The sequence below is a fragment of the Phacochoerus africanus genome, chromosome 2, assembly GCF_016906955.1.
Source record: "Phacochoerus africanus isolate WHEZ1 chromosome 2, ROS_Pafr_v1, whole genome shotgun sequence".
NCBI classification, from domain to species: Eukaryota; Metazoa; Chordata; class Mammalia; order Artiodactyla; family Suidae; genus Phacochoerus; species Phacochoerus africanus.
In genome coordinates this window covers 151544150-151563239 of record NC_062545.1, presented here as the reverse complement: position 1 = coordinate 151563239, position 19090 = coordinate 151544150, and the positions used below count along the sequence as shown (strand labels likewise).

The following is a 19090-nucleotide window of genomic DNA, read 5'->3' as shown; positions in this document are numbered from 1 at the left end:
GCAGATGTAATTTATCGTCGGCGTTTCCTTCTAAAGAATAATTGTGGAGACTTGGCTGGATCAATAATATAGATTTTTGTTGTTAGGTCTTGTAGTCTGCACCATAATGAGAGATAGGGGACAGTGGCTGTTTTCTAATAGAAAATAAAGGATTGGTTTCCGTGTCTTTCTACATTTGAATGCAAAATGGCACACTTGAAACTAATTCGAGTTGTTAAGAAAAGTCTCCTATTATATCTCTGCTATCATATAAATATGGCATAAGTGAACCCCCTTTATAGTGAATGTATTATATTATATTTAGTTTTCTCTTAAAATTTTCTTCTTGAAAAATACTCTATTGCCCACTATCCAATCCTAACTCCCACTACCCCCCTAAGAAAAAAAGGGCAAGTGAAAATTGAATTTAGAATGACAAACAAATCAAACCACCAAGATAAATATGACATACAATACATTGCAGACTAACATCCTAGATAAAATTCTGCACATCAAAAAATCAAGGTCACTAATGTATCTAGAACCAAATCGCATGGAAAATTAATAATTGTGTCTTTGTGCCTATACATATCTTAAAATAGGAAAAAGAAACAATACATCTGTGTAGCACGTATACCTCTAAGAATATAAATTTCATAAGGGTTTGTCTATGTTAATGTTTATATCTTAGAAACAAGATGTAGATTGCAAAGAATTTCATAAATGAGGAAGAGGAATCAGTCTTCTTGAACCCAGAAATCGTAAGACTACTCTTCCTCATTAGAGATTTTGCTGATTGAAGAGCATACCACCAATCTTTCCTCTGCACCACCAGCTGTGTGCGTGTGTGTGTGTGTGTGTGTGGTGTGTGGACTGGAGCGAACACATTTCCACACACTTACAAGGGGTTAATGCTCACAAAGCCATGCTGATGAATAAATCATAGAGAATAATTTTGCTTCCATATAGAATAGTATGTTAATATTAACAAGCAAATTATCTTTTGGGATTTAAAAAAATCTACTTTCAGTGTTATTTAATTGATAATACAGCTAGTTAGAAAGATTTATATTTCAAATTGATTATATAATTAAATGAGTGATTGTAATTAAACTTTATTCTTCACAGCCCATCTACTTTATTCTTTTTTTTCTATATTGATAAAATGATGCCAAGGAATAAACTTAACCCCAAAATAGGAAAGCAAAGATAGGAAAAGTACTTAAACTCAGCTTTATTTTATAAATGACAATAATGAGCATTTTAATATGCCATTGGGAAGTAAGATTAAACATGATTTGGGTAAAACTTTTTATTAATATATGCTTTTTTCAACTAGAGGAGCTAGTATTGCACTTGGGTAAGAGGAAGACTCTTTTGATGACTGAAGTCACTCTGCCTTCCTCTATTCTATTTTTTTGAACCTTAAAAAGGCAATTCTTCCTCTATTCTATTTTTTTGAACCTTAAAAAGGCAATTCAAGCTAAATTTCTGTTATGAAACACCAAAATGTTTCAGAACAAATCAGGTTGATGCAGACAAGGCCCTTAGAAGGAAGACTTGTTGCATTAAACATCCAGATGAGTGAAGTAGATAATATGATTTATTTTATTTTTGAGAAGTATTTTATAATTTCACTGACTCTCTCTGAAGTTAGCATTCTGATTCTCTTTTTTAACCTTATGGGACAAACTGCCTAAATATGCTGTAAAAGAGAGATAGGTTGCACTTATAAACTGTAGAGTGGAATGTTAGCTTGTGCAAAAATGTTTTAAAAAATAAACATTTACACATTTTTAACAAATATGAAGTCTGCCGAATTTGTCTCTAATTGTTGCAGAGTTGCCAGACAAGGGTTATCATTAAAGGTGAATAGCAGGAATTTTTATACCATTTCTATAGCAGTCCCCAGACTTCCCTTTTTATGCCATGAAAGTTTGAGAAACATAAACAACACTGAATTGCTATTGGTATTGAGTAACGTAGATTTTATTGTTACTTGGGATCTTCAGTATATTCAAGGAAACCATTTAATTCATATTACTAGGTATGAAATTATTAAAGGAGACTCTGATAGAATCAGGTAAAGCCAGTTCAGTATCTTTCAGTTATTAGAGAATTCAATATGTTTTATTTAAGCAGAAACATATATACTGTATATTAACTATTCCAAGCAATCTTTAGTCAGCTCAGAAAGGCCAGATGTATGGGAATTGTAAAAAATCAGGATATGCATAAAAACTGTTCAAGTGCATAAAGCAGCCCCATCTGGAAGACATCTACCAGAAATGAAGTTGTACAAAACCATTCCATTGATAATAAAGCTAATTTTTATGGGTCTGACAAGTATGTAATTATGTTCAGTGGTGCTTTTCAGATTTTATCACAGTCAATAAACCGCAGTGGTAATTTCATTCCCATTTGACATATTTACATGGAAACATTTGATTGGAGGAATTAGTAACCCTGAAAGCCTTGATAGATATGTTTTAATGATCTGTGACCTCCACAGTTCCTCATCTGTTTATTGTTGCAACAGGCGAGAAGTCGTTCCTGTGTGACCTCTGCGGCTTTGCTGGCGGTACCCGGCACGCCCTCACCAAGCACCGGAGGCAGCACACAGGTCAGTATGGCTGCAGGGCCCTGGGCCTGCCTGTCAGGAGGAGGCCGGACAAGGCGGGCCCCTGGCATTCGTTCCTGGCCCTCCACTGACATCTCTTCAGTATTTGTAAAATCTGTGTACTTGAGGGTCTACTGAAAATTCTGCTTGAATAGTATAAGATTTTAAATCATCTATTTTCGTATGTTTAGAAAGTAAATCTATTATGTGTTTTATGGATTAGATGTCCTCTCTAAATTCATTAAGCAGGAAAGCAAAAAGTGGCCTCCACTGTGCAGACACACCAGATGCTTCTCTGTGGGCAGGGCACTGCTTTGGGGTGTTGGGTGAAGCTGGGGTGTCCATGTTCCTCTCACGCTCTCCTCTCAGTCTGCCTCTCCAGCCTGTCTTCCTACTCAGCCTATCTCTTAGCTGCTTTTCACCTGCTTGCCTGCCGCCCTGCATTCCCATCTTCCTGACTGCAGCGAGTAGTCCCTCCAGAGCAAGCAGGTGTGGTTTGGGGCCCACACCAGTTCAGGGATTTTTGATGTTAAGAAAGGTACATAATGGAGAAGAAACGTAAGCTGATAAGGATATTGAAGAGAATTTTTTTTTTCCCATGATGTGCATTTTTGGTAATTCAACGAAATAAAATAGATGCCTTGGTTAGGTATACATAAGGATGAAAAGCTGTAAACATTTATTAAAGCTGATTACCTACTTGGGGTGCTGTAATAGGTCTTGTAAGTAGACACTTCAGATTCTGAATTTATGTGCCTAGGACCATGCTGATTTATGGCATTGTTCCTCTAACTATTAGTAGGACTACTTTTCACTCTCAAAATGTTCTTATTTAGATGATAATTCATATAGTTAACAGAGATTTTAACTCAGTTTTAAACTTCTACTTGGGCACCATGAGAATGGTTTAGTTTGACAGTTTTACTCAAAATGGCGTAAAATTAAGATACATGAAATATGTTGTTTATCGTATATTTTGATTCTTGCCTTTTTTTTTTTAAACAGGTAACTACAAGGAGTTTAATGCTCCTTATGGTTTTTATAAGGTCGATGAGGATGGATGCTAGCCATTCCTTTTAGATCTTAAGTTTATGTGATTCAAATTTCTATATGAGATAAGGGTTATTACTGAGTTGAGAAATTGCCAATGTTTAACATAATGTTGAAGACACAAACATAACTTCATAACCATAAACTCCATTTCATGTTTATAATAGCAACCTGTGATCACATTTTTTTAAAATCCAGTGATTTAAAGATTCAGCGTAAGAGATGGCAGAGGAGCCTAGTGAATGGCAGTCATCCTTGGCTCCTATTTTGGAGAAGTTGGAAGTATGTGTGGAAGAGTGTGTTCTTAAAGTCTTTAAAATTCTTAATGTTTTCAGGGTTTTTTTTGTTTGTTTGTTTTTTTAGGGCCACACCGGCAGCATATGGAAGTTCCTAGGCTAGGGGTAGAGCTGCAGCTGCTGGCTTATGCCACAGCCACCGTAATGCCAGATCCAATCTGCATCTGCAACCTATACCACTGAGGATCCTTAACCCACTGAGCAAGGCCAGGGGTCAAACCCGCATCCTCATGTATACTAGTTGGATTCATTACCACTGAGCCACGACAGGAACTCCGGTTTTTAGTTTTTTGATGGCCGATCTATTACTATGTGGATGTGTTCATTGCTCACCTTTCTCCCCTGGAGTGGCCCTGGGGGCCAGCCGACTTCCTCTATGCCACCTCTGCCAGCATGGCAGTGCTGGGGATGGTAATGCTGTGATCACAGGCGTTTACAGGTGATCGATCATGAAGCCTGCATCGAGCAGGCACAACTTTATATTTTATGTCAGGTCCAGAGGCTCCTTATTACTTTGCTATTAACTTTATACCATATAGGACAATGTCTCACAGACAGAGGCATCTGTCTTTTTGGCATTTATCTGCCTCTGTGGCACAAATCAAACATGATTCTTTAATACCAAAGTCAGTTCTTAAGACTGTTTGCTTCAGCCAAACGGCTTTGTACAACTCAGTCTAGGCCCTTAGATTTTATGCTGGATTTATAATATTTAAGCAACACACAACTTTTTTTTTTTTTTCAAGGCCAGATTTGTTTGGTCCATTTGAAATCTGTATTTCTCTGCTGTGTTCCTCTTTGACATGGCTTACCTTTTTACCACAGAGCCCCCCCAAATTACAATCAGCTCGGAAAGGGATGGGTATCAAAAGTGTTCCAAATGGCGTAAATAATTCCCGCTGCAATGCAGACTGTCTGGGGGGATGACACAAAACATCTTCCATTCCAAGATTTACTTTTATCACCTGTCAGAGACCCTTGATTCAAGGGCACAGGAGCAAATCCTCATGTGTAGTTGAAGAGTCTTGGCCAGCTTAATAACCACCAGCCCGCCCAAAGGAATGTGAGGTGCCAGCTTCCAGAAGTGACAGATTGTTGACACACAAAGGGCTCCGCTCTCTGTCAGGAGCCTTGCTGGGTCCCTCTTCCAGCGTCCTCTTACTCTTCTATCACAGGGACCTCAGATGCAGAGTACTCTTAATGGTTGTTTTGGCCAAGATTATTGCTTGTAATGGAAAGTGTGAAGAGCAGCACAGTTTAAACTGCTGTGTACTCTCATGTGAGGGAAGCAGGAGGAAAGGAAATCTCACCCACAGGATGTGTACAGGTAGTCCTCCTGACCTACAGAAAGCACTCTTCAAGGGCAGTTAATACCTCACTCATAGGTTTATTCATCCTTCCGGCTCTACAGTGACAAAGGATTCAGAAGGACTATTCCTAGTGCACCAAATCCGTTTGATCAGTCCATCAAAAACGTTTTCTTAAGTGTGTATACCTCGTCATATATCACCTACCTCATTTCATGAAGTTAATACACATTAGCAAACTGAAATTCTTTTTTTTTTTTTTTGGTCTTTTTGCCATTTCTTGGGCCGTTCCTGCGGCATATGGACGTTCCCAGGCTAGGGTTCGAATCAGAGCTGTAGCCCCCAGCCTACGCCAGAGCCACAACAACGCAGGATCCAAGCCGCATCTGCAACCTATACCACAGCTCACGGCAACACCGGATCCTTAACCCACTGAACAAGGCCAGGGATCGAACCCACAACCTCATGGTTCCTAGTTGGATTCATTACCCACTGAGCCACGAGGGAACTCCTAGCAAACTGAAATTCTTATTTTAAAATTTGCAAGATTTTATTTTGAATTGTATAACCTAGAAATTGGGTTTATTTTTGCTATATATTGAGACTGACAAAGCAAGAGCTACTTCTTTATTTCTGAAAGGTATTTTCCTGAAGAAATTACCTGCAATTTCCTAAAGAAATGATTATTTCTGGATAAAAGAATACACTGATGAACATGTTTAAACCAATAGTATTGAACATGTAACAAAATTAATGAGTTATAAATTAACTATTATGTACAGATTTTAATAAACTGTAGTCTGTGTAAATTTCCCTGGAGTTCCTTTCCTATCAAGAGCTCAGGTATACCCGAGCCTTCCTTTACATAGGAAGCTTAGAATTTCATGTAGCATATTTTGTAGCATTATTTTTTTTCCCCTGTCAGCCTATAGACTATTCAAAATTTCTTAAGATAACACAGTTTAATCTGTACTGTTGTCAAATTAAATACAAAATGACAATTTAGAGTTTATTGCAATATAGTGACGGCCTAATATGAAGTTAAAATTATTAGCGTTGTAGAGAATTTAAATGACATTATTTTTTTGAAAGTGTTTTTTTTTTTAAGCTTAAATTGTGTCACATAAAAATGCCATAATAGGAGTTTCTGTTGTGGCTCAGGGGTTAAGAACCTGACTAGTATCCTTGAGAATGCCAGTTCAATTTTGGCCTTGCTCAGTGGGTTAAGGATCTGGCCTTGCAGCATAGGTCGCACATTGCTGTGGCTGTGGCTCTGATTCAGCCCCTAGCCTGGGAACTTCCTTGTGCCACAGGTGCACCTCCTCCCCCCCCCAAAAAAAGCCATAAAAGTTTATATGAATTGAACTTGTTACATCTACCATGTTTTGTAAATGTTTATGTTAAACCTTCTCACCAAAGAAATTAACTTTGAAGAGCTTGTATGACCTTTTATTTATGCCACTGACTCAGACAATGGGTCTATAATGTTACCCTGCCAGATTTATTAAAAATGGTTAATGTCTACCAAGGCTACTAGAATAAACCAGCTAGCAGTGAGTCATGATGCCAACACACTTTCAAATACTTAGCTTGAATAGAGTAAGGAGACATAAGTATATGTTTGTGAATTTGCTTAATGAAAAAAGTCTTTAAATTGTTTGACCCCTTAGATTAATTGTAGAAAAAGTAGAAGATTCCTGGAGTTCCCATCATGGCTCAGTAGTTAATGAATCCGACTAGGAACCATGAGGTTGCAGGTTCAATCCCTGGCCTTGCTCAGTGGGTTAGGAATCCGGCGTTGCCATGAGCTGTGGTGTAGGTCACAGACGTGGCTCAGATCTGGCATAGGCCGGCGACTACAGCTCAGATTCGACTCCTAGCCTGGGAATCTCCATGTGCCATGGGTGCGGCCCTAGAAAAGGCAAAAAGACAAAAAAAAAGTTGAAGATTACTACAAGCTACCTAATTTGAGGTCTTATTATATACTACAATAATCATGACAGTAGTATATTGGCATAAAGATTTCCAAATAGATCAATGGAGCAGAATAGACTCATTCATATATCTGTGTTGTTTTTGACCAAGATACAATCTTTAGAGATACATTTAACCAAGGATGTGCAAAACCTCTACATTGGAAACTGTAAAATATTGCCAAGAAAAATTAAAGAAGACTTAAATAGAGTGATATCCCATGTTCATGGATTGGAAGACTCAGTGTTGTTAAGATTTCATTCCTTCTCGCATTGATCATTTCAAACCATAGGCTTTTTTTTTTTTTAAAGAAATTGACAAACTGATTTTAAATTCATATGGAAATACAACAGTAAAATAGTCAAATGACTTTGTGGAAGATGAACAAACTGGAGGACTTACATAACCTGACTTCATGACTTATAAAGCTACAGTAATCAAGACATTCTGGTGTTGTCATCAAGGCAGACATATGTATTGATGTAGTAGAATAGAGATTATAAAACAGCCCATACCTGCAGTCAGTTGGCTTTGACGAAGGAGCAAAGGCAGTTTAATCTTTTCAGTACTTAATGCTGGAACAATTGGCTATCCATATGTGTAAAAATAAACTTTTACCCATTTGCATATCATATACAAAAATGAACTCAAAATGGTCATAATCTATACAATAAAACTATATGAATTCTAAAAGAAAATTTAGGAGAAAAACCTCTGCGATCATGGACTTCAAAAATTCCTTAGAAACCAGCACATCAAAAGCCTGATTCATAAATGAAAAAAATCATATCTTAAAAAATTATAAATGGAAAAAATGAAAACTTTATAAATCATTAACATCTCTTCTTTGAAAGACACAATGAGAATCAAAAGACAAACACAAACTGGGATTGAAAAATATATATAATATGTATTATAATTCTTATAAAGGATTTGTATCTGTAATATATAAGTGCCCTCAAAACACAATTTTAAGAAAACAATTTAAAAAGGGTGGAAAGATTTGAATAGGCACTTCATCAAAGAACATAAAAGTCTCAGATCAGCACATGAAACAATCCTCCCCATCATCACTAGAGAAGTGCAAGTGTAAAGCACTGCACACACTGAGTGCTGGGGATGGTCTAGGAGCAGTTTGTACACAACCAGTAAGGATGGAAAATGGTCAGACCACTTTGGAAAACTGGCAGTCCTTTGCAAAGCAGGGTGTGTACCTACCGACTGACCCAGCTATCCCAGTCCCAGGTGCTTCCCCTCTAGAGAAGGAGATACATATCCAAGGAGAGACTTGCACATGAAGATTCATAGCAGCTTGATCTGTAATGCTTAGCCATGAAAATAACACAGAAGGCCTTCAGAGGATGAACGGATAAATGTGACATTCATGTAATGGACTACTACTTCTCAACTCAGCAATGAAAGTAAATTAAGTATTTATACCTGGAGCAACATGATTGAATCAAAAAATAAAGCTGAGGGAAAGCAGCCAGACAAAGGAGATACACACTGCATGTTTCCATGTATATAAATTTCTAGAAAATGCTAAGTAATACATAGTGACAGAAGGCAGATGAATGTTTGCTTGGGGTTGGGACGAGTAGAGAAAGGGAAGGGGGTACAAGGACACCTCTGCGTGTGAAACTTGTGTTTATGACTTTGATTTGGTGATAGTTCTGTTCTGCCTCTGGGTCTGTCTAGACAGTATGTCAGGTCACTGAAATAATATGTGTATTTCTTATCTAGATGAGTGCTTCCCTTTGTGTTTCTGTTTTCTATGTGAATTACCCTTTGACGTTGGTGTGCAGTTAAAATATTCTTAGTTGAATTTAATAATTGATTCAGTACTTCTGAATGAACATTGAAGTTTTCATATAGGCTTATGTATGAATAGTTATGTGTTTCCATGACTTAGAATATTCCTGTGTCAAATTGAAGAGATTGAGCTGATTTTTTTTTTTTTTAGCTCTATGCAGTATAAAGATCACATACTATCCGTCAAATAAAAGTGAAACCTGCCGTCATTGTGGAAGTGATTTTTTTGAATAAGTCAGTTCAGTACAGTTGAGTTGTCTATAGCAATTTAAGTGACCTGACCAGCAGCTCAGAAGCTGAGAACAAAGAGTTATTCAAGCTGACCCTGGGTGACCACTTGATTGGGGTGCTGTTCATGGGATTTATCTTAAGGACAAATGGCTAAAAAAGAAAAAATTCTCTCTCAACTCCAAGATCTTTCCTCCGCTTTGGAGATGGTCTTCTTTTCACAAGACTAAGTCAAGTATTTCCTGATAGGATCGATTAAATGATACCCCTATGTCCGGTTCACTGACTTTGCGAATCCATTAATTATTTCCTGCATGCTGTAGGTTTTTCTTACTGGCACTAGTTATGAGCGCTTGAAGAGAACCAGTTGTGTGCCTTTCCTTTCATCTTTGTGAGGTAGTTTGCAGGTAGCACTGTTTTGGCAGTCTTGTCCTGGTGCTCTGAAAGCACCACCAGGTGTCTTACCTGTGCCTTGTCTGCTTTGGTCCTAACTTGTGTGTTAGTGTATCATCCTCTGACCTTAGGGGGTTAACAGGTAGGGAGTGAAATAGACAAAACCTGGATTGGGTTTGAAGTCCATTTGGCTTCTTCTAACTGCTACCCTGGGCTTCACTGATAGGTAAGGTACCATCAGATGATATATGTATGTATTCAGTAAATATTACTACAGTTATGGGCAAGGCCATATAAATAGGCTTAGAAAAATGTGGGACGAATTTCTGAACATTCTAATTTTCGGGGCAGATATAGTTTTGTTGCTAGTAGACTGATGTTATTTTAAACCAAGATACTTCATCCCGCATTTTCTGTGTTAGTGTACTTATAAAACTATTTCAGAAACACGGGAAATAAGAATTAACAAGTGGGATTATTGAACGTATGTAAAATTAATCCATCCTCTGTGTAAAATTTCTCAGGAAAAATGTCTTTGAACAGAGTGTTTCTGTATATCACAGCTGTAGTTGAGGAAGAGGTGGTGAGGTTTTTTTTTTAGTTCATAGTGTCCAGTAGAGCTGTAATGGGAGCTATACACATATAATTTTAAGTTACCACATAATCATATTTTAAAAAGGAAAAAGTAATATGTAAAATTATTTTTATAAATAGATACTTTAACCAAATACATCCAAATTATTGTTTCAATATGAAGTCAATGTAGCATTATTATCAATATTTTATTCCTTTTTTGTCCCAGGACTTTGAAATTTGGTGGGTATTTTACACTTCTGGAACATCGCAACACAGAGGGCAAATATTTATCTGAAATCCATGATCTATATTTAGATTTGATAAAATTTACATGTTGAAAAGTAGATTCTCATTCCTAAGCTGTTTCAGATTTAAACTTTTTTTTAATAAGTGAATTCGTTGTCAGTTTTTAAATTTAAATTTACAGTAATTAAAATTAAATCACCTCATCTCAAGTGCTCACCAGGCAGTGTAGCTACTAGAATTAAAAACTGGTTAGACCTAGGAGTTCCCGTCATGGCTCAGTGGGTAATGAATCTGACTAGGAACCACGAGGTTGTGGGTTTGATCCCTGGCCTCGCTCAGTGGGTTAAGGATCCGGCATTGCTGTGAGCTGTGCTGTAGGTCACAGATGAGGCTCAGATCCCGAGTTGCTGTGGCTCTGGTTTAGGCTGGTGGCCACAGCTCCGTTTGACCCCTAGCCTGAGGACCTCCATATGCCATAGGTGCAGCCCTAGAAAAGACAAAAAGACCAAAAAAAAAAAAAAAAAACTGGTCAGACCCAGATGTGGTATATATAGACACAATGAAATACTACTCAGCCATAAAAAAGAACAAAATAATGCCATTTGCAGTAACATGGATGGAACTCTCATAGTAAGTGAAGTCAGAAAGATAAAGACATGTCATATTATATCACTTATATCTGGAATCTAATATATGGCATAAATGAATCTTTCCACAGAAAAGAAATTCATTGACTTGGAGAACAGACTCATGGTTGCCAAGGGAGAGCAGGAGGGATTGGGATGGACTGGGAATTTGGGGTTAATAGATGCATACTGTTGCCTTTGGAATGGATAAGCCATGAGATCCTGCTGTATAGCACTGAGAACTGTATCTAGTCACTTATTTTGGAGCATGATAATATGAGAAAAAAGAATGTATATTTGTATGTGTGACTAGGTTACCTTGCTGTACAATAGAAAATTGATAGAACACTGTAAACCAGCTGTAATGGCAAAAATAAAAATCATCATAAAAAAACTGGTCTGGAATTCCTGTCGTGGCGCAGTGGTTAACGAATCTGACTAGGAACCATAAGGTTGAGGGTTCCATCTCTGGCCTTGCTCAGTGGGTTAAGGATCTGACATTGCTGTGAGCTGTGGTGTAGGTCACAGATGCGGCTCGGATCCCGAGTTGCTGTGGCTCTGGCGTAGGCTGGCGCCTACAGCTCGGATTAGACCCCTAGCCTGGGAACCTCCATATGCCATGGAAGCGGCCCCAGAAAAGGCAAAAAACAAAAAACAAAAAAAACAACAACAACAAAAAAAACCCAAAAAACAAAAAAACTGGTTAGACCTGATTTCTTTGAGTTTGGGTATGAAGGAGAGCAAGGTGTCCATCAGTGACCCGGAGTCCTGAAGCTAGGCCTAGGCAGGTAGATCTCCTGTGTCTACACAGGGGAGATGAAGTTCACAGTGCTGTTCAGTGTTATTTCAAATGTTTCTTTGAGGCCTCTTTACCTTTTATTCAACTTAGTGCATTGTACTAATTTCTCTTTATTTCTACCACTTTTTAAATTGATGTCAACTTATAGCTTGGTTTTACTTTTTCTTCATTTTTAACTTTAATATTTTAATAAGTTTTACACTATGTATTCACACTATATTTCTGTTATGTGCTTTTTTGTGGTGTTAACCTCATTGAGATTTTTATAGTGGTTCTAAATGTAACAGTTTGTTAAATGACTCCACATACAGTGCTAAAGGAAGGCTGATATTTATGTTTTTATCCAGATGGGTGCTTCGTTTTTTATTTCTAGATTCCTGTTTATATAAGTTAATTTGGACTACATAATGTTTATCTTGTTTCTATTCTAATAGCAAAATAAAACTTAATGGTATCTTCTCATTCTTCATTTCTAATTTTTATAATTATTTATATACAACCTTTCTTGATATATTACAGGAGAAAAACCTTTCAAGTGTGATGAGTGTAACTTTGCCTCCACCACTCAGTCTCATCTGACGCGGCATAAGCGTGTCCACACAGGAGAAAAGCCCTACAGATGCCCCTGGTGTGACTACAGGTAAGAATTCATTATCAAGGAAGTGGATCCCCCATGGTGGGGGAGAATCTGTGACACTCACCGTATAAAAATTGTTTTTCTGCCTAACAAGAGTTGGTATGATTTACATATTAGGTTGGGAGTTTATTGCACCACCTGATTTTGATGATTATTTTTGCAAATGTAAAGTTCTTTTCCATTTTCCTAATCTAGCATTAGGTTTTATAATCCTTTGGTACACCTGAATTTCAAGCGGTTTTATTTCTTTGCTCAAAGTAAAGAACCATCGAGTTAACCAGTTATTCATTACACATGGCATCTCATCTGCTATGAACGAGGCACCCATTTAGACAGTAAAGATAATGTAAGAAATGTTTCCTGCCTTTAAGGATCTTGTAGCATCATAGGTGACTTGTAATGTTTGTAAATATTTATAATACAGATTTCAGTGGAATATAAAAAGGCCAGGGTGGGGGGAGTACATCGACAGGATCTAGTTCAGTCCTGCTAGAGGAGAGAGCATTTCAGCTATGGCTTGAAAGATGGGTGACTTTCAAAGACACGGGCATGTTCCATGAAGACTCAGGGGGTCATTTTTGTGCTGACGGCCTGTTGGGTATCAGGAGTGTTCAAGGCCCGTCTCTCAGGCCTGAGGTGTAGGTGATGTCTACCAGAGTGTTGCATGACTGCACAGCGGCGGCAAGGCACAGATGCAGAGACTAGGGAGACATCCTCAGGCCGTGGGGAGTGACCCTCTTGTGCTCTGTGACAGGGTGCGTGTAGCAGGGCCACAGTGGGAAATGGGAAGCCAGGTTGTGGCTAGGTCAGGCCATGCGGGGAGCCTCGGTCTGGTTACTGAGACACAGTAGGTGGTTCAGAGCCCTTGGTCTGTTTATTGAGACTCTGTGGGGTTTGCAGGCAACTGAATGGCTCCTGCTTCAGACCTCGTTCAGCTGAACTTCAGTGCTGTCTTCGTCCTGAAGCTGAAGGTCTTGTGGCCCCTGTTGTTCATGACGATGTGGAAACATTGAGGGTTGTTCTTCAGTGTCAGACATTAGCATACGTACCTTAAACCTGAAGACTTCATTAAAAATAGATTTTGTATTCCTGTGGATATCGCCTGTGCATTCTGTAAATGTATTGCTGTCATCTCTATCGTTATCCTTTTTATTACATTAAGTTTTATGTTAAAGCTCATCTAACAGTACAGAGGTATTGCGGATATATTTCATTCATTAATTATTAATTCATCCAACATTTTATCCATTCTTTCTTTGCCTAACCCTAGGCGGGTGTTTCTTTGAGATATGGTAAAACAGCTATCCAGTTAAAGGTGGACAGAGACATTCTAAGACGCCGATCCTATGAGCTCTGCAGCAAACACTACTGAGTGCTCTTTTCCTTATTGAAGAGGCTGTACTTGGGGGTGCCTTCCTGCAAAATGGAAGCTCAATTACACATTTGTAAAATATCCCTTAATTGGCACTGTTATCTGTTAGGATTCTATCTCAGTCTGTAATTTATGCCTAAGTTTTGAATCTTTTTTTTTTTTTACAGTATTACAAGTCTTTTTTTAAAAAATACTTTTTATTAGAGTTGATTTACGTTGTTCTGTCAATTTCTGCTGGATCATTGTGTGGTTTTTTTTTAAGTCATTTTTTTCATTATAAGCTTTATTTTTCATATTTAACAAATTGTATAACCACTTTATTTCATTAATCCTGTATAACTGTGGTTTTCAAACTATAATTTTTAAGTAACAAAACTGTTACTTAGACAAGATCACGTACAGACCCCCATGTAAAATAGATGAAAGTGGTGTCTACCAGGTACAGATTTCAGAGTTATAATCTATAAAATTCACTTAATTTTTTTTTTTGTCTTTTTCTAGGGCTGCATGTGCGGCATATGGAGGTTCCCAGGCTAGGGGTCTAATCAGAGCTGTGGCTCCAGCCTATGCCTCAGCCACAGCAATGTGGCAATGTGGGATCCGGGCCTCGTCTGCAACCTACAGCACAGCTTGTGGCAACGCCGGATCCTTAACCCATTGAGCAAGGCCAGGGATTGAACCTGCAACCTCATGGTTCCTAGTTGGATTGGTTAACCACTGAGCCAAGTCACTTAATTACAACACTAGCACATATCATATAGGAGTGTTTCGACAAGCAAAAACTTTTCAGTTGGCAGGAGTTGTTGACAGCAGTTGCAGTTGGAGGCTCGGGGTCTGGTTTATGACTTTGGAGGGAGCACTGGATGGGATGTGCAGTCAACGGCTTGGGCTCTGTGAGGCTCAGCGCTGCCCAAGGTCATTCACTCTTCCAGTTTGTGAGGTACACGTAGTCCAGCTCCCAGCTAATGTTGGGTGAGGAGTGCAACATAACTAGCATCTGCCCTGGTCTTCACTCTCAATTCATGTTCAGCTTTCGATGGTGGCAGGTTTTACGTGACCTGACAATCTGAAAATATTGTTCCATGACATATTACAAGACTTTCAATGCCCTAAAGGTCTTTAGTGTTAAAGTTTATTTATAGTATCTGCCATGATGTATTTTTTTTACAGTTTTTTAAGTTGCTAAAAATATGTTAGATCCAAAATCAGTTGTTAGATAATTACTGAACTACCGTAGGGTTTCAAAATGCCTCATTTGAAAACTACTCTTTTCTACATTATAATTTTAATATGTACATGGGCTCAGGTTAGATTGATAAAAAATAACTTTATTAAATTTTTAGATATTTAGGCCATTTTCATGTTTTTGCTCCCAAAATGCTTGAACCTAAATCTTCCTGCACGTCCACGGTTTTTTTTTTTTTTTTTTTTTTTTTTGGAAGAAATTCATAGCAGTGTGATTTGAGGCTGTTAATAGTACTCCTCCAAAGATTGGGATTTGAGTTTTGTTTTGTTGATTAGTACTGTGTTTTGGTACACTCAGGTCTTTGTATGCATGAACATATTTCTAGGTATTTCAGGTTTTTGTGATTTGCATTTGTATTATACCTTGCTAAGGTTGAGGCTGTTACTTGTTTCCAATTCAGTTATCTCCTTGAAATAGCATCTTTTCTGTTGAGCAGTGCATTTGAACCAGCTGGGTCCCATCTGCATCATACCTCTGTCAGGCTCTGTCATGAAAAGGAGATGGTGTTTCCTAAGAATATTGTCACTATCCTATGAATTAATACTCAGGACATTCATATCTAGTGATATCTATCACATTTCCTTTTGAAATGTTGAAAGTCCCTGATAAAAGGGTGATTTTAGCTTTAATAGAAACTTTTAAATAATTTGAATATTACTGAAAGTAAATAGTTTGAACACTTTCTGTTCATGTGATCTATGTATAAATGGTTAGGTTTGCTTTCACTAATGAACAAAAGACAAGTGAACTTGACCAGGAGTATAGAAAACTTCCAAATTTATGAATATTCCTAAAGTTAGGGACTATGAATGAAATGTAGAGTTTTCATCAGTTCATAAGAATAATATTTTTAAATGAGCAGATAATTAAGTTCATAAGACTGTTTTGGTTACATGGCATAGAAGGAGCAAAATGCCTGCCGTATCTGCCTCACAACAACAAAGAAAGAATCTTATTTCACAGGATAAATGAATTGGAATATGTGTGATTTCCATATATTAAAAATATGTATAAGATCATCGTATATTGCCTGAGATGATTTGGTCATATGTGTCTTGTCAGTATCTTTCCATAGTATTTTATGGCTTAAAATATTTAAATCCTTTTTTCATATTTAGATTTTGCTTAATATAAATAGATGAAAATCATTCTTGTAGAGTATTCCTATCTTTGTCATTATTAACACTTATTTTCAGTTAAGTTACCATCATTAGAAACAAGTATTTAAATTTCATTTGAAAATATATTTTTCTTTTTATAAACTGAACATTAGTGGAGAAATACCAGTAGTTATAATTATTCATGAAAAATGCGAATATAGATTTGTTTATAAAAGAATTTTATAATTGGTCTTTTGAACCTGGGGCTATTTTTCAAGTTTGCATTATTAATTTAAGCAATGACATCTCATTCTGTTTAGATGTAAACATGTACCCTTTTCCTAAGCTTTTACTGTCTAAAATATCCAAAGTTCTAATCCATTATAAATCAGTATATTCCATCATTGCTCCAAAACTTTTTCACCATTAATTAGTATTCATTATAATTTTGCAGCATAAATTTAGATTCATAGCACACTGTCCTAGTATATTATGTATAAAATGAATTCTTTAGATTTTTTTTCTACATTAAAATGGAAACAATACATTTTTCTGTATTTTATTTTTTCCTATATATCAATTGTCACTTCTATATTAATGAGAGAAATAGAAAAACCTTTAATATGTTATAGTAAGTACCCTTTCTAATAACATAAATCCTTATTTCCCCATAGAGTTTATTAATATCGAACTGCACTTGATTTCACTGGTGACACTGGCTTTCACATGAGATTAGATGACTTTTCCCTGAAGTTGGCCATAATTGGGCGTTTTTTTAACATGAAACTTACCTTCTCCTTGGCTTCCATAAGGTTTATAGAGGAAGTACATTAAATACATATTAAACAGTAAACCACTAATATGTCATGAAAAGTAACACAAAATACCACTTGCAGTATTAAAAATATTAAGGAAAATCTTACATTACACTTTAAATGTCATTTAGTGAATTAAAGAAGGCTAGTAAAATTCAGGCCAAACTCTACCAGTTTGATCATTTATTTATTGCATCCCTGTTATTGATCTTGGAATACATTCTTCATTGTTCCTTAAGACTGCTTTTGGCCATATTTTTCCTCAACTATAACCACCTTAGTACTTCCAGTCTTACATATACTCTTTTAAAAAATTGTTCTTACTGTTTTACTTTTCATTTTAATCATAATTTTTATTCTTTTTTATTATTTGAAATTATAACTCCAGTAGAAATATGACATATCACAGAGCTGAGGAATAAAATTTATAATTCCTGCCTCCTAATAAAGATCTCTCCCATTGTTTTGCTTAACTTGGAAATACACTTTGATTCTTTTCCTTACCTGATGGTTTATTTAGCTCTTGGCCAGCATATTGCATAGAATCACCAATATGTTCAGTTTCGATCTTTGGGAAAGTTTTCATTCCTTTTGGCAGAGGGGAAGCTAAGAATATTTGATGTGACTTTTAACCCAGGTAGTGAAGTCTCATGAAAAAGGCACTTTTATGATATTCCTCAGCATCTCTTTCACTCTTTTAGATATTTTGTTTAGAATGTCTTATAATCAGATTTGGTAAGTTTTCACACACATTACTGGCCTAGGTAGAATTCAGTGTTTGTCACAACCATTTGAAATACATGTATGTATGTGTTTGTGTATCCTAGAAAAATATATCCTAGAATATATATATATATTTTTATTTTTGTCTTTTTCTAGGACCGCACCCACGGCATATGGAGGTTCCCAGACTAGGGGTTGAATCGGAGCTGTAGCCTCCAGCCTACGCCGTAGCTCATGGCAGTGCTGGATCCTTAACCCACTAAGCGAGGCTAGGGATCGAACCTGCCACCTCATGGTTCCTAGTTAGATTCGTTAACCACTGAGCCATGACGGGAATTCCAAAAAATATTTTTAATTTAATTGAATTCTGTCTTAACTTTACATGAGCTGGTAACACTTTTAGGGTAGTTTTAAGATTAATGATAAAAACTATACTTATCGTAATTCTTTATTTCCTCTTATAGTTTGTATTAATTTCTCAAACATATTTCTATAGAATATCTCAGCTCTGAAAGTCTTTTCAGGTCTTAGATAATAGGATGCCTTTTTACATAATTTTGCTGTGTGAACATTTTATGTTTATTATGCTTAGCTAACTAGTAAGGCAGATCTCATTAGGCATCGCGGCACTGAGGCTTCAGTATGCAATGGGGCTCATTGTTCTCATCTTCCGTTGTTTCAGCAGCATCCTGACTTAGGGCAACTCCCTCCACAGGGGATAATTTCCTTCTTGTAGATGATCTCCTCTGAGGGTTCCAATTTTCCTTTGGCTTCCTGTGCAGGTTCACAGGTTGTATCAGGAGAAGCAATGGATACATCAAACTTGTGTTTGCTCTGAATAATAACAAGGAGAAAAAAATAAGTGTTTGCCTTTGTAGCAGGACATCATATATACCAAGAGAGAAGTGAAATTATACATACCAAAACGAACAGCCCGCAGTTCTTTTTCTGAAGAATCGGAGGTAGCATTTATTTCTTTGGGGTGGTTTTGAAGTTCTTGAAGAAAAATGACACTACATAAAAATAATGAAATAAAATATCTAGTATTAATATTGGCCATAATTTATGTCTGAAGCAATTTGATTGATATCAAAAGCCTAGTTAATATCAGAACAAAATTTAATTTGAAACTCTTTTTGTGAAATAAGCCAGACAGAGACTAATAGTGTATAGCACTTATGTGTGCAGTCTTGAAGAAAAAGTCAAACAGATAGAAGCAGAGAGCAGAAAAGTAGGTGCCAGAGAGAGGGGAAAGTTAAGAGAGGTTGTTCCAAGGGTATAGCATGGTGAC

General features: G+C 36.9%; 1 protein-coding gene across 1 annotated transcript in view; it reads left to right on the top strand.

Annotated features, from left to right (window-relative positions):
- Positions 1-19090, top strand: part of ZNF407 (zinc finger protein 407) — a 422314-nt gene that overhangs the window by 244723 nt on the left and 158501 nt on the right. The window contains exons 6-7 of the mRNA XM_047766947.1: positions 2519-2602; positions 12426-12546. Coding sequence (XP_047622903.1) covers positions 2519-2602; positions 12426-12546 — 205 coding nt within the window. The remainder of the gene's footprint in view (positions 1-2518; positions 2603-12425; positions 12547-19090) is intronic.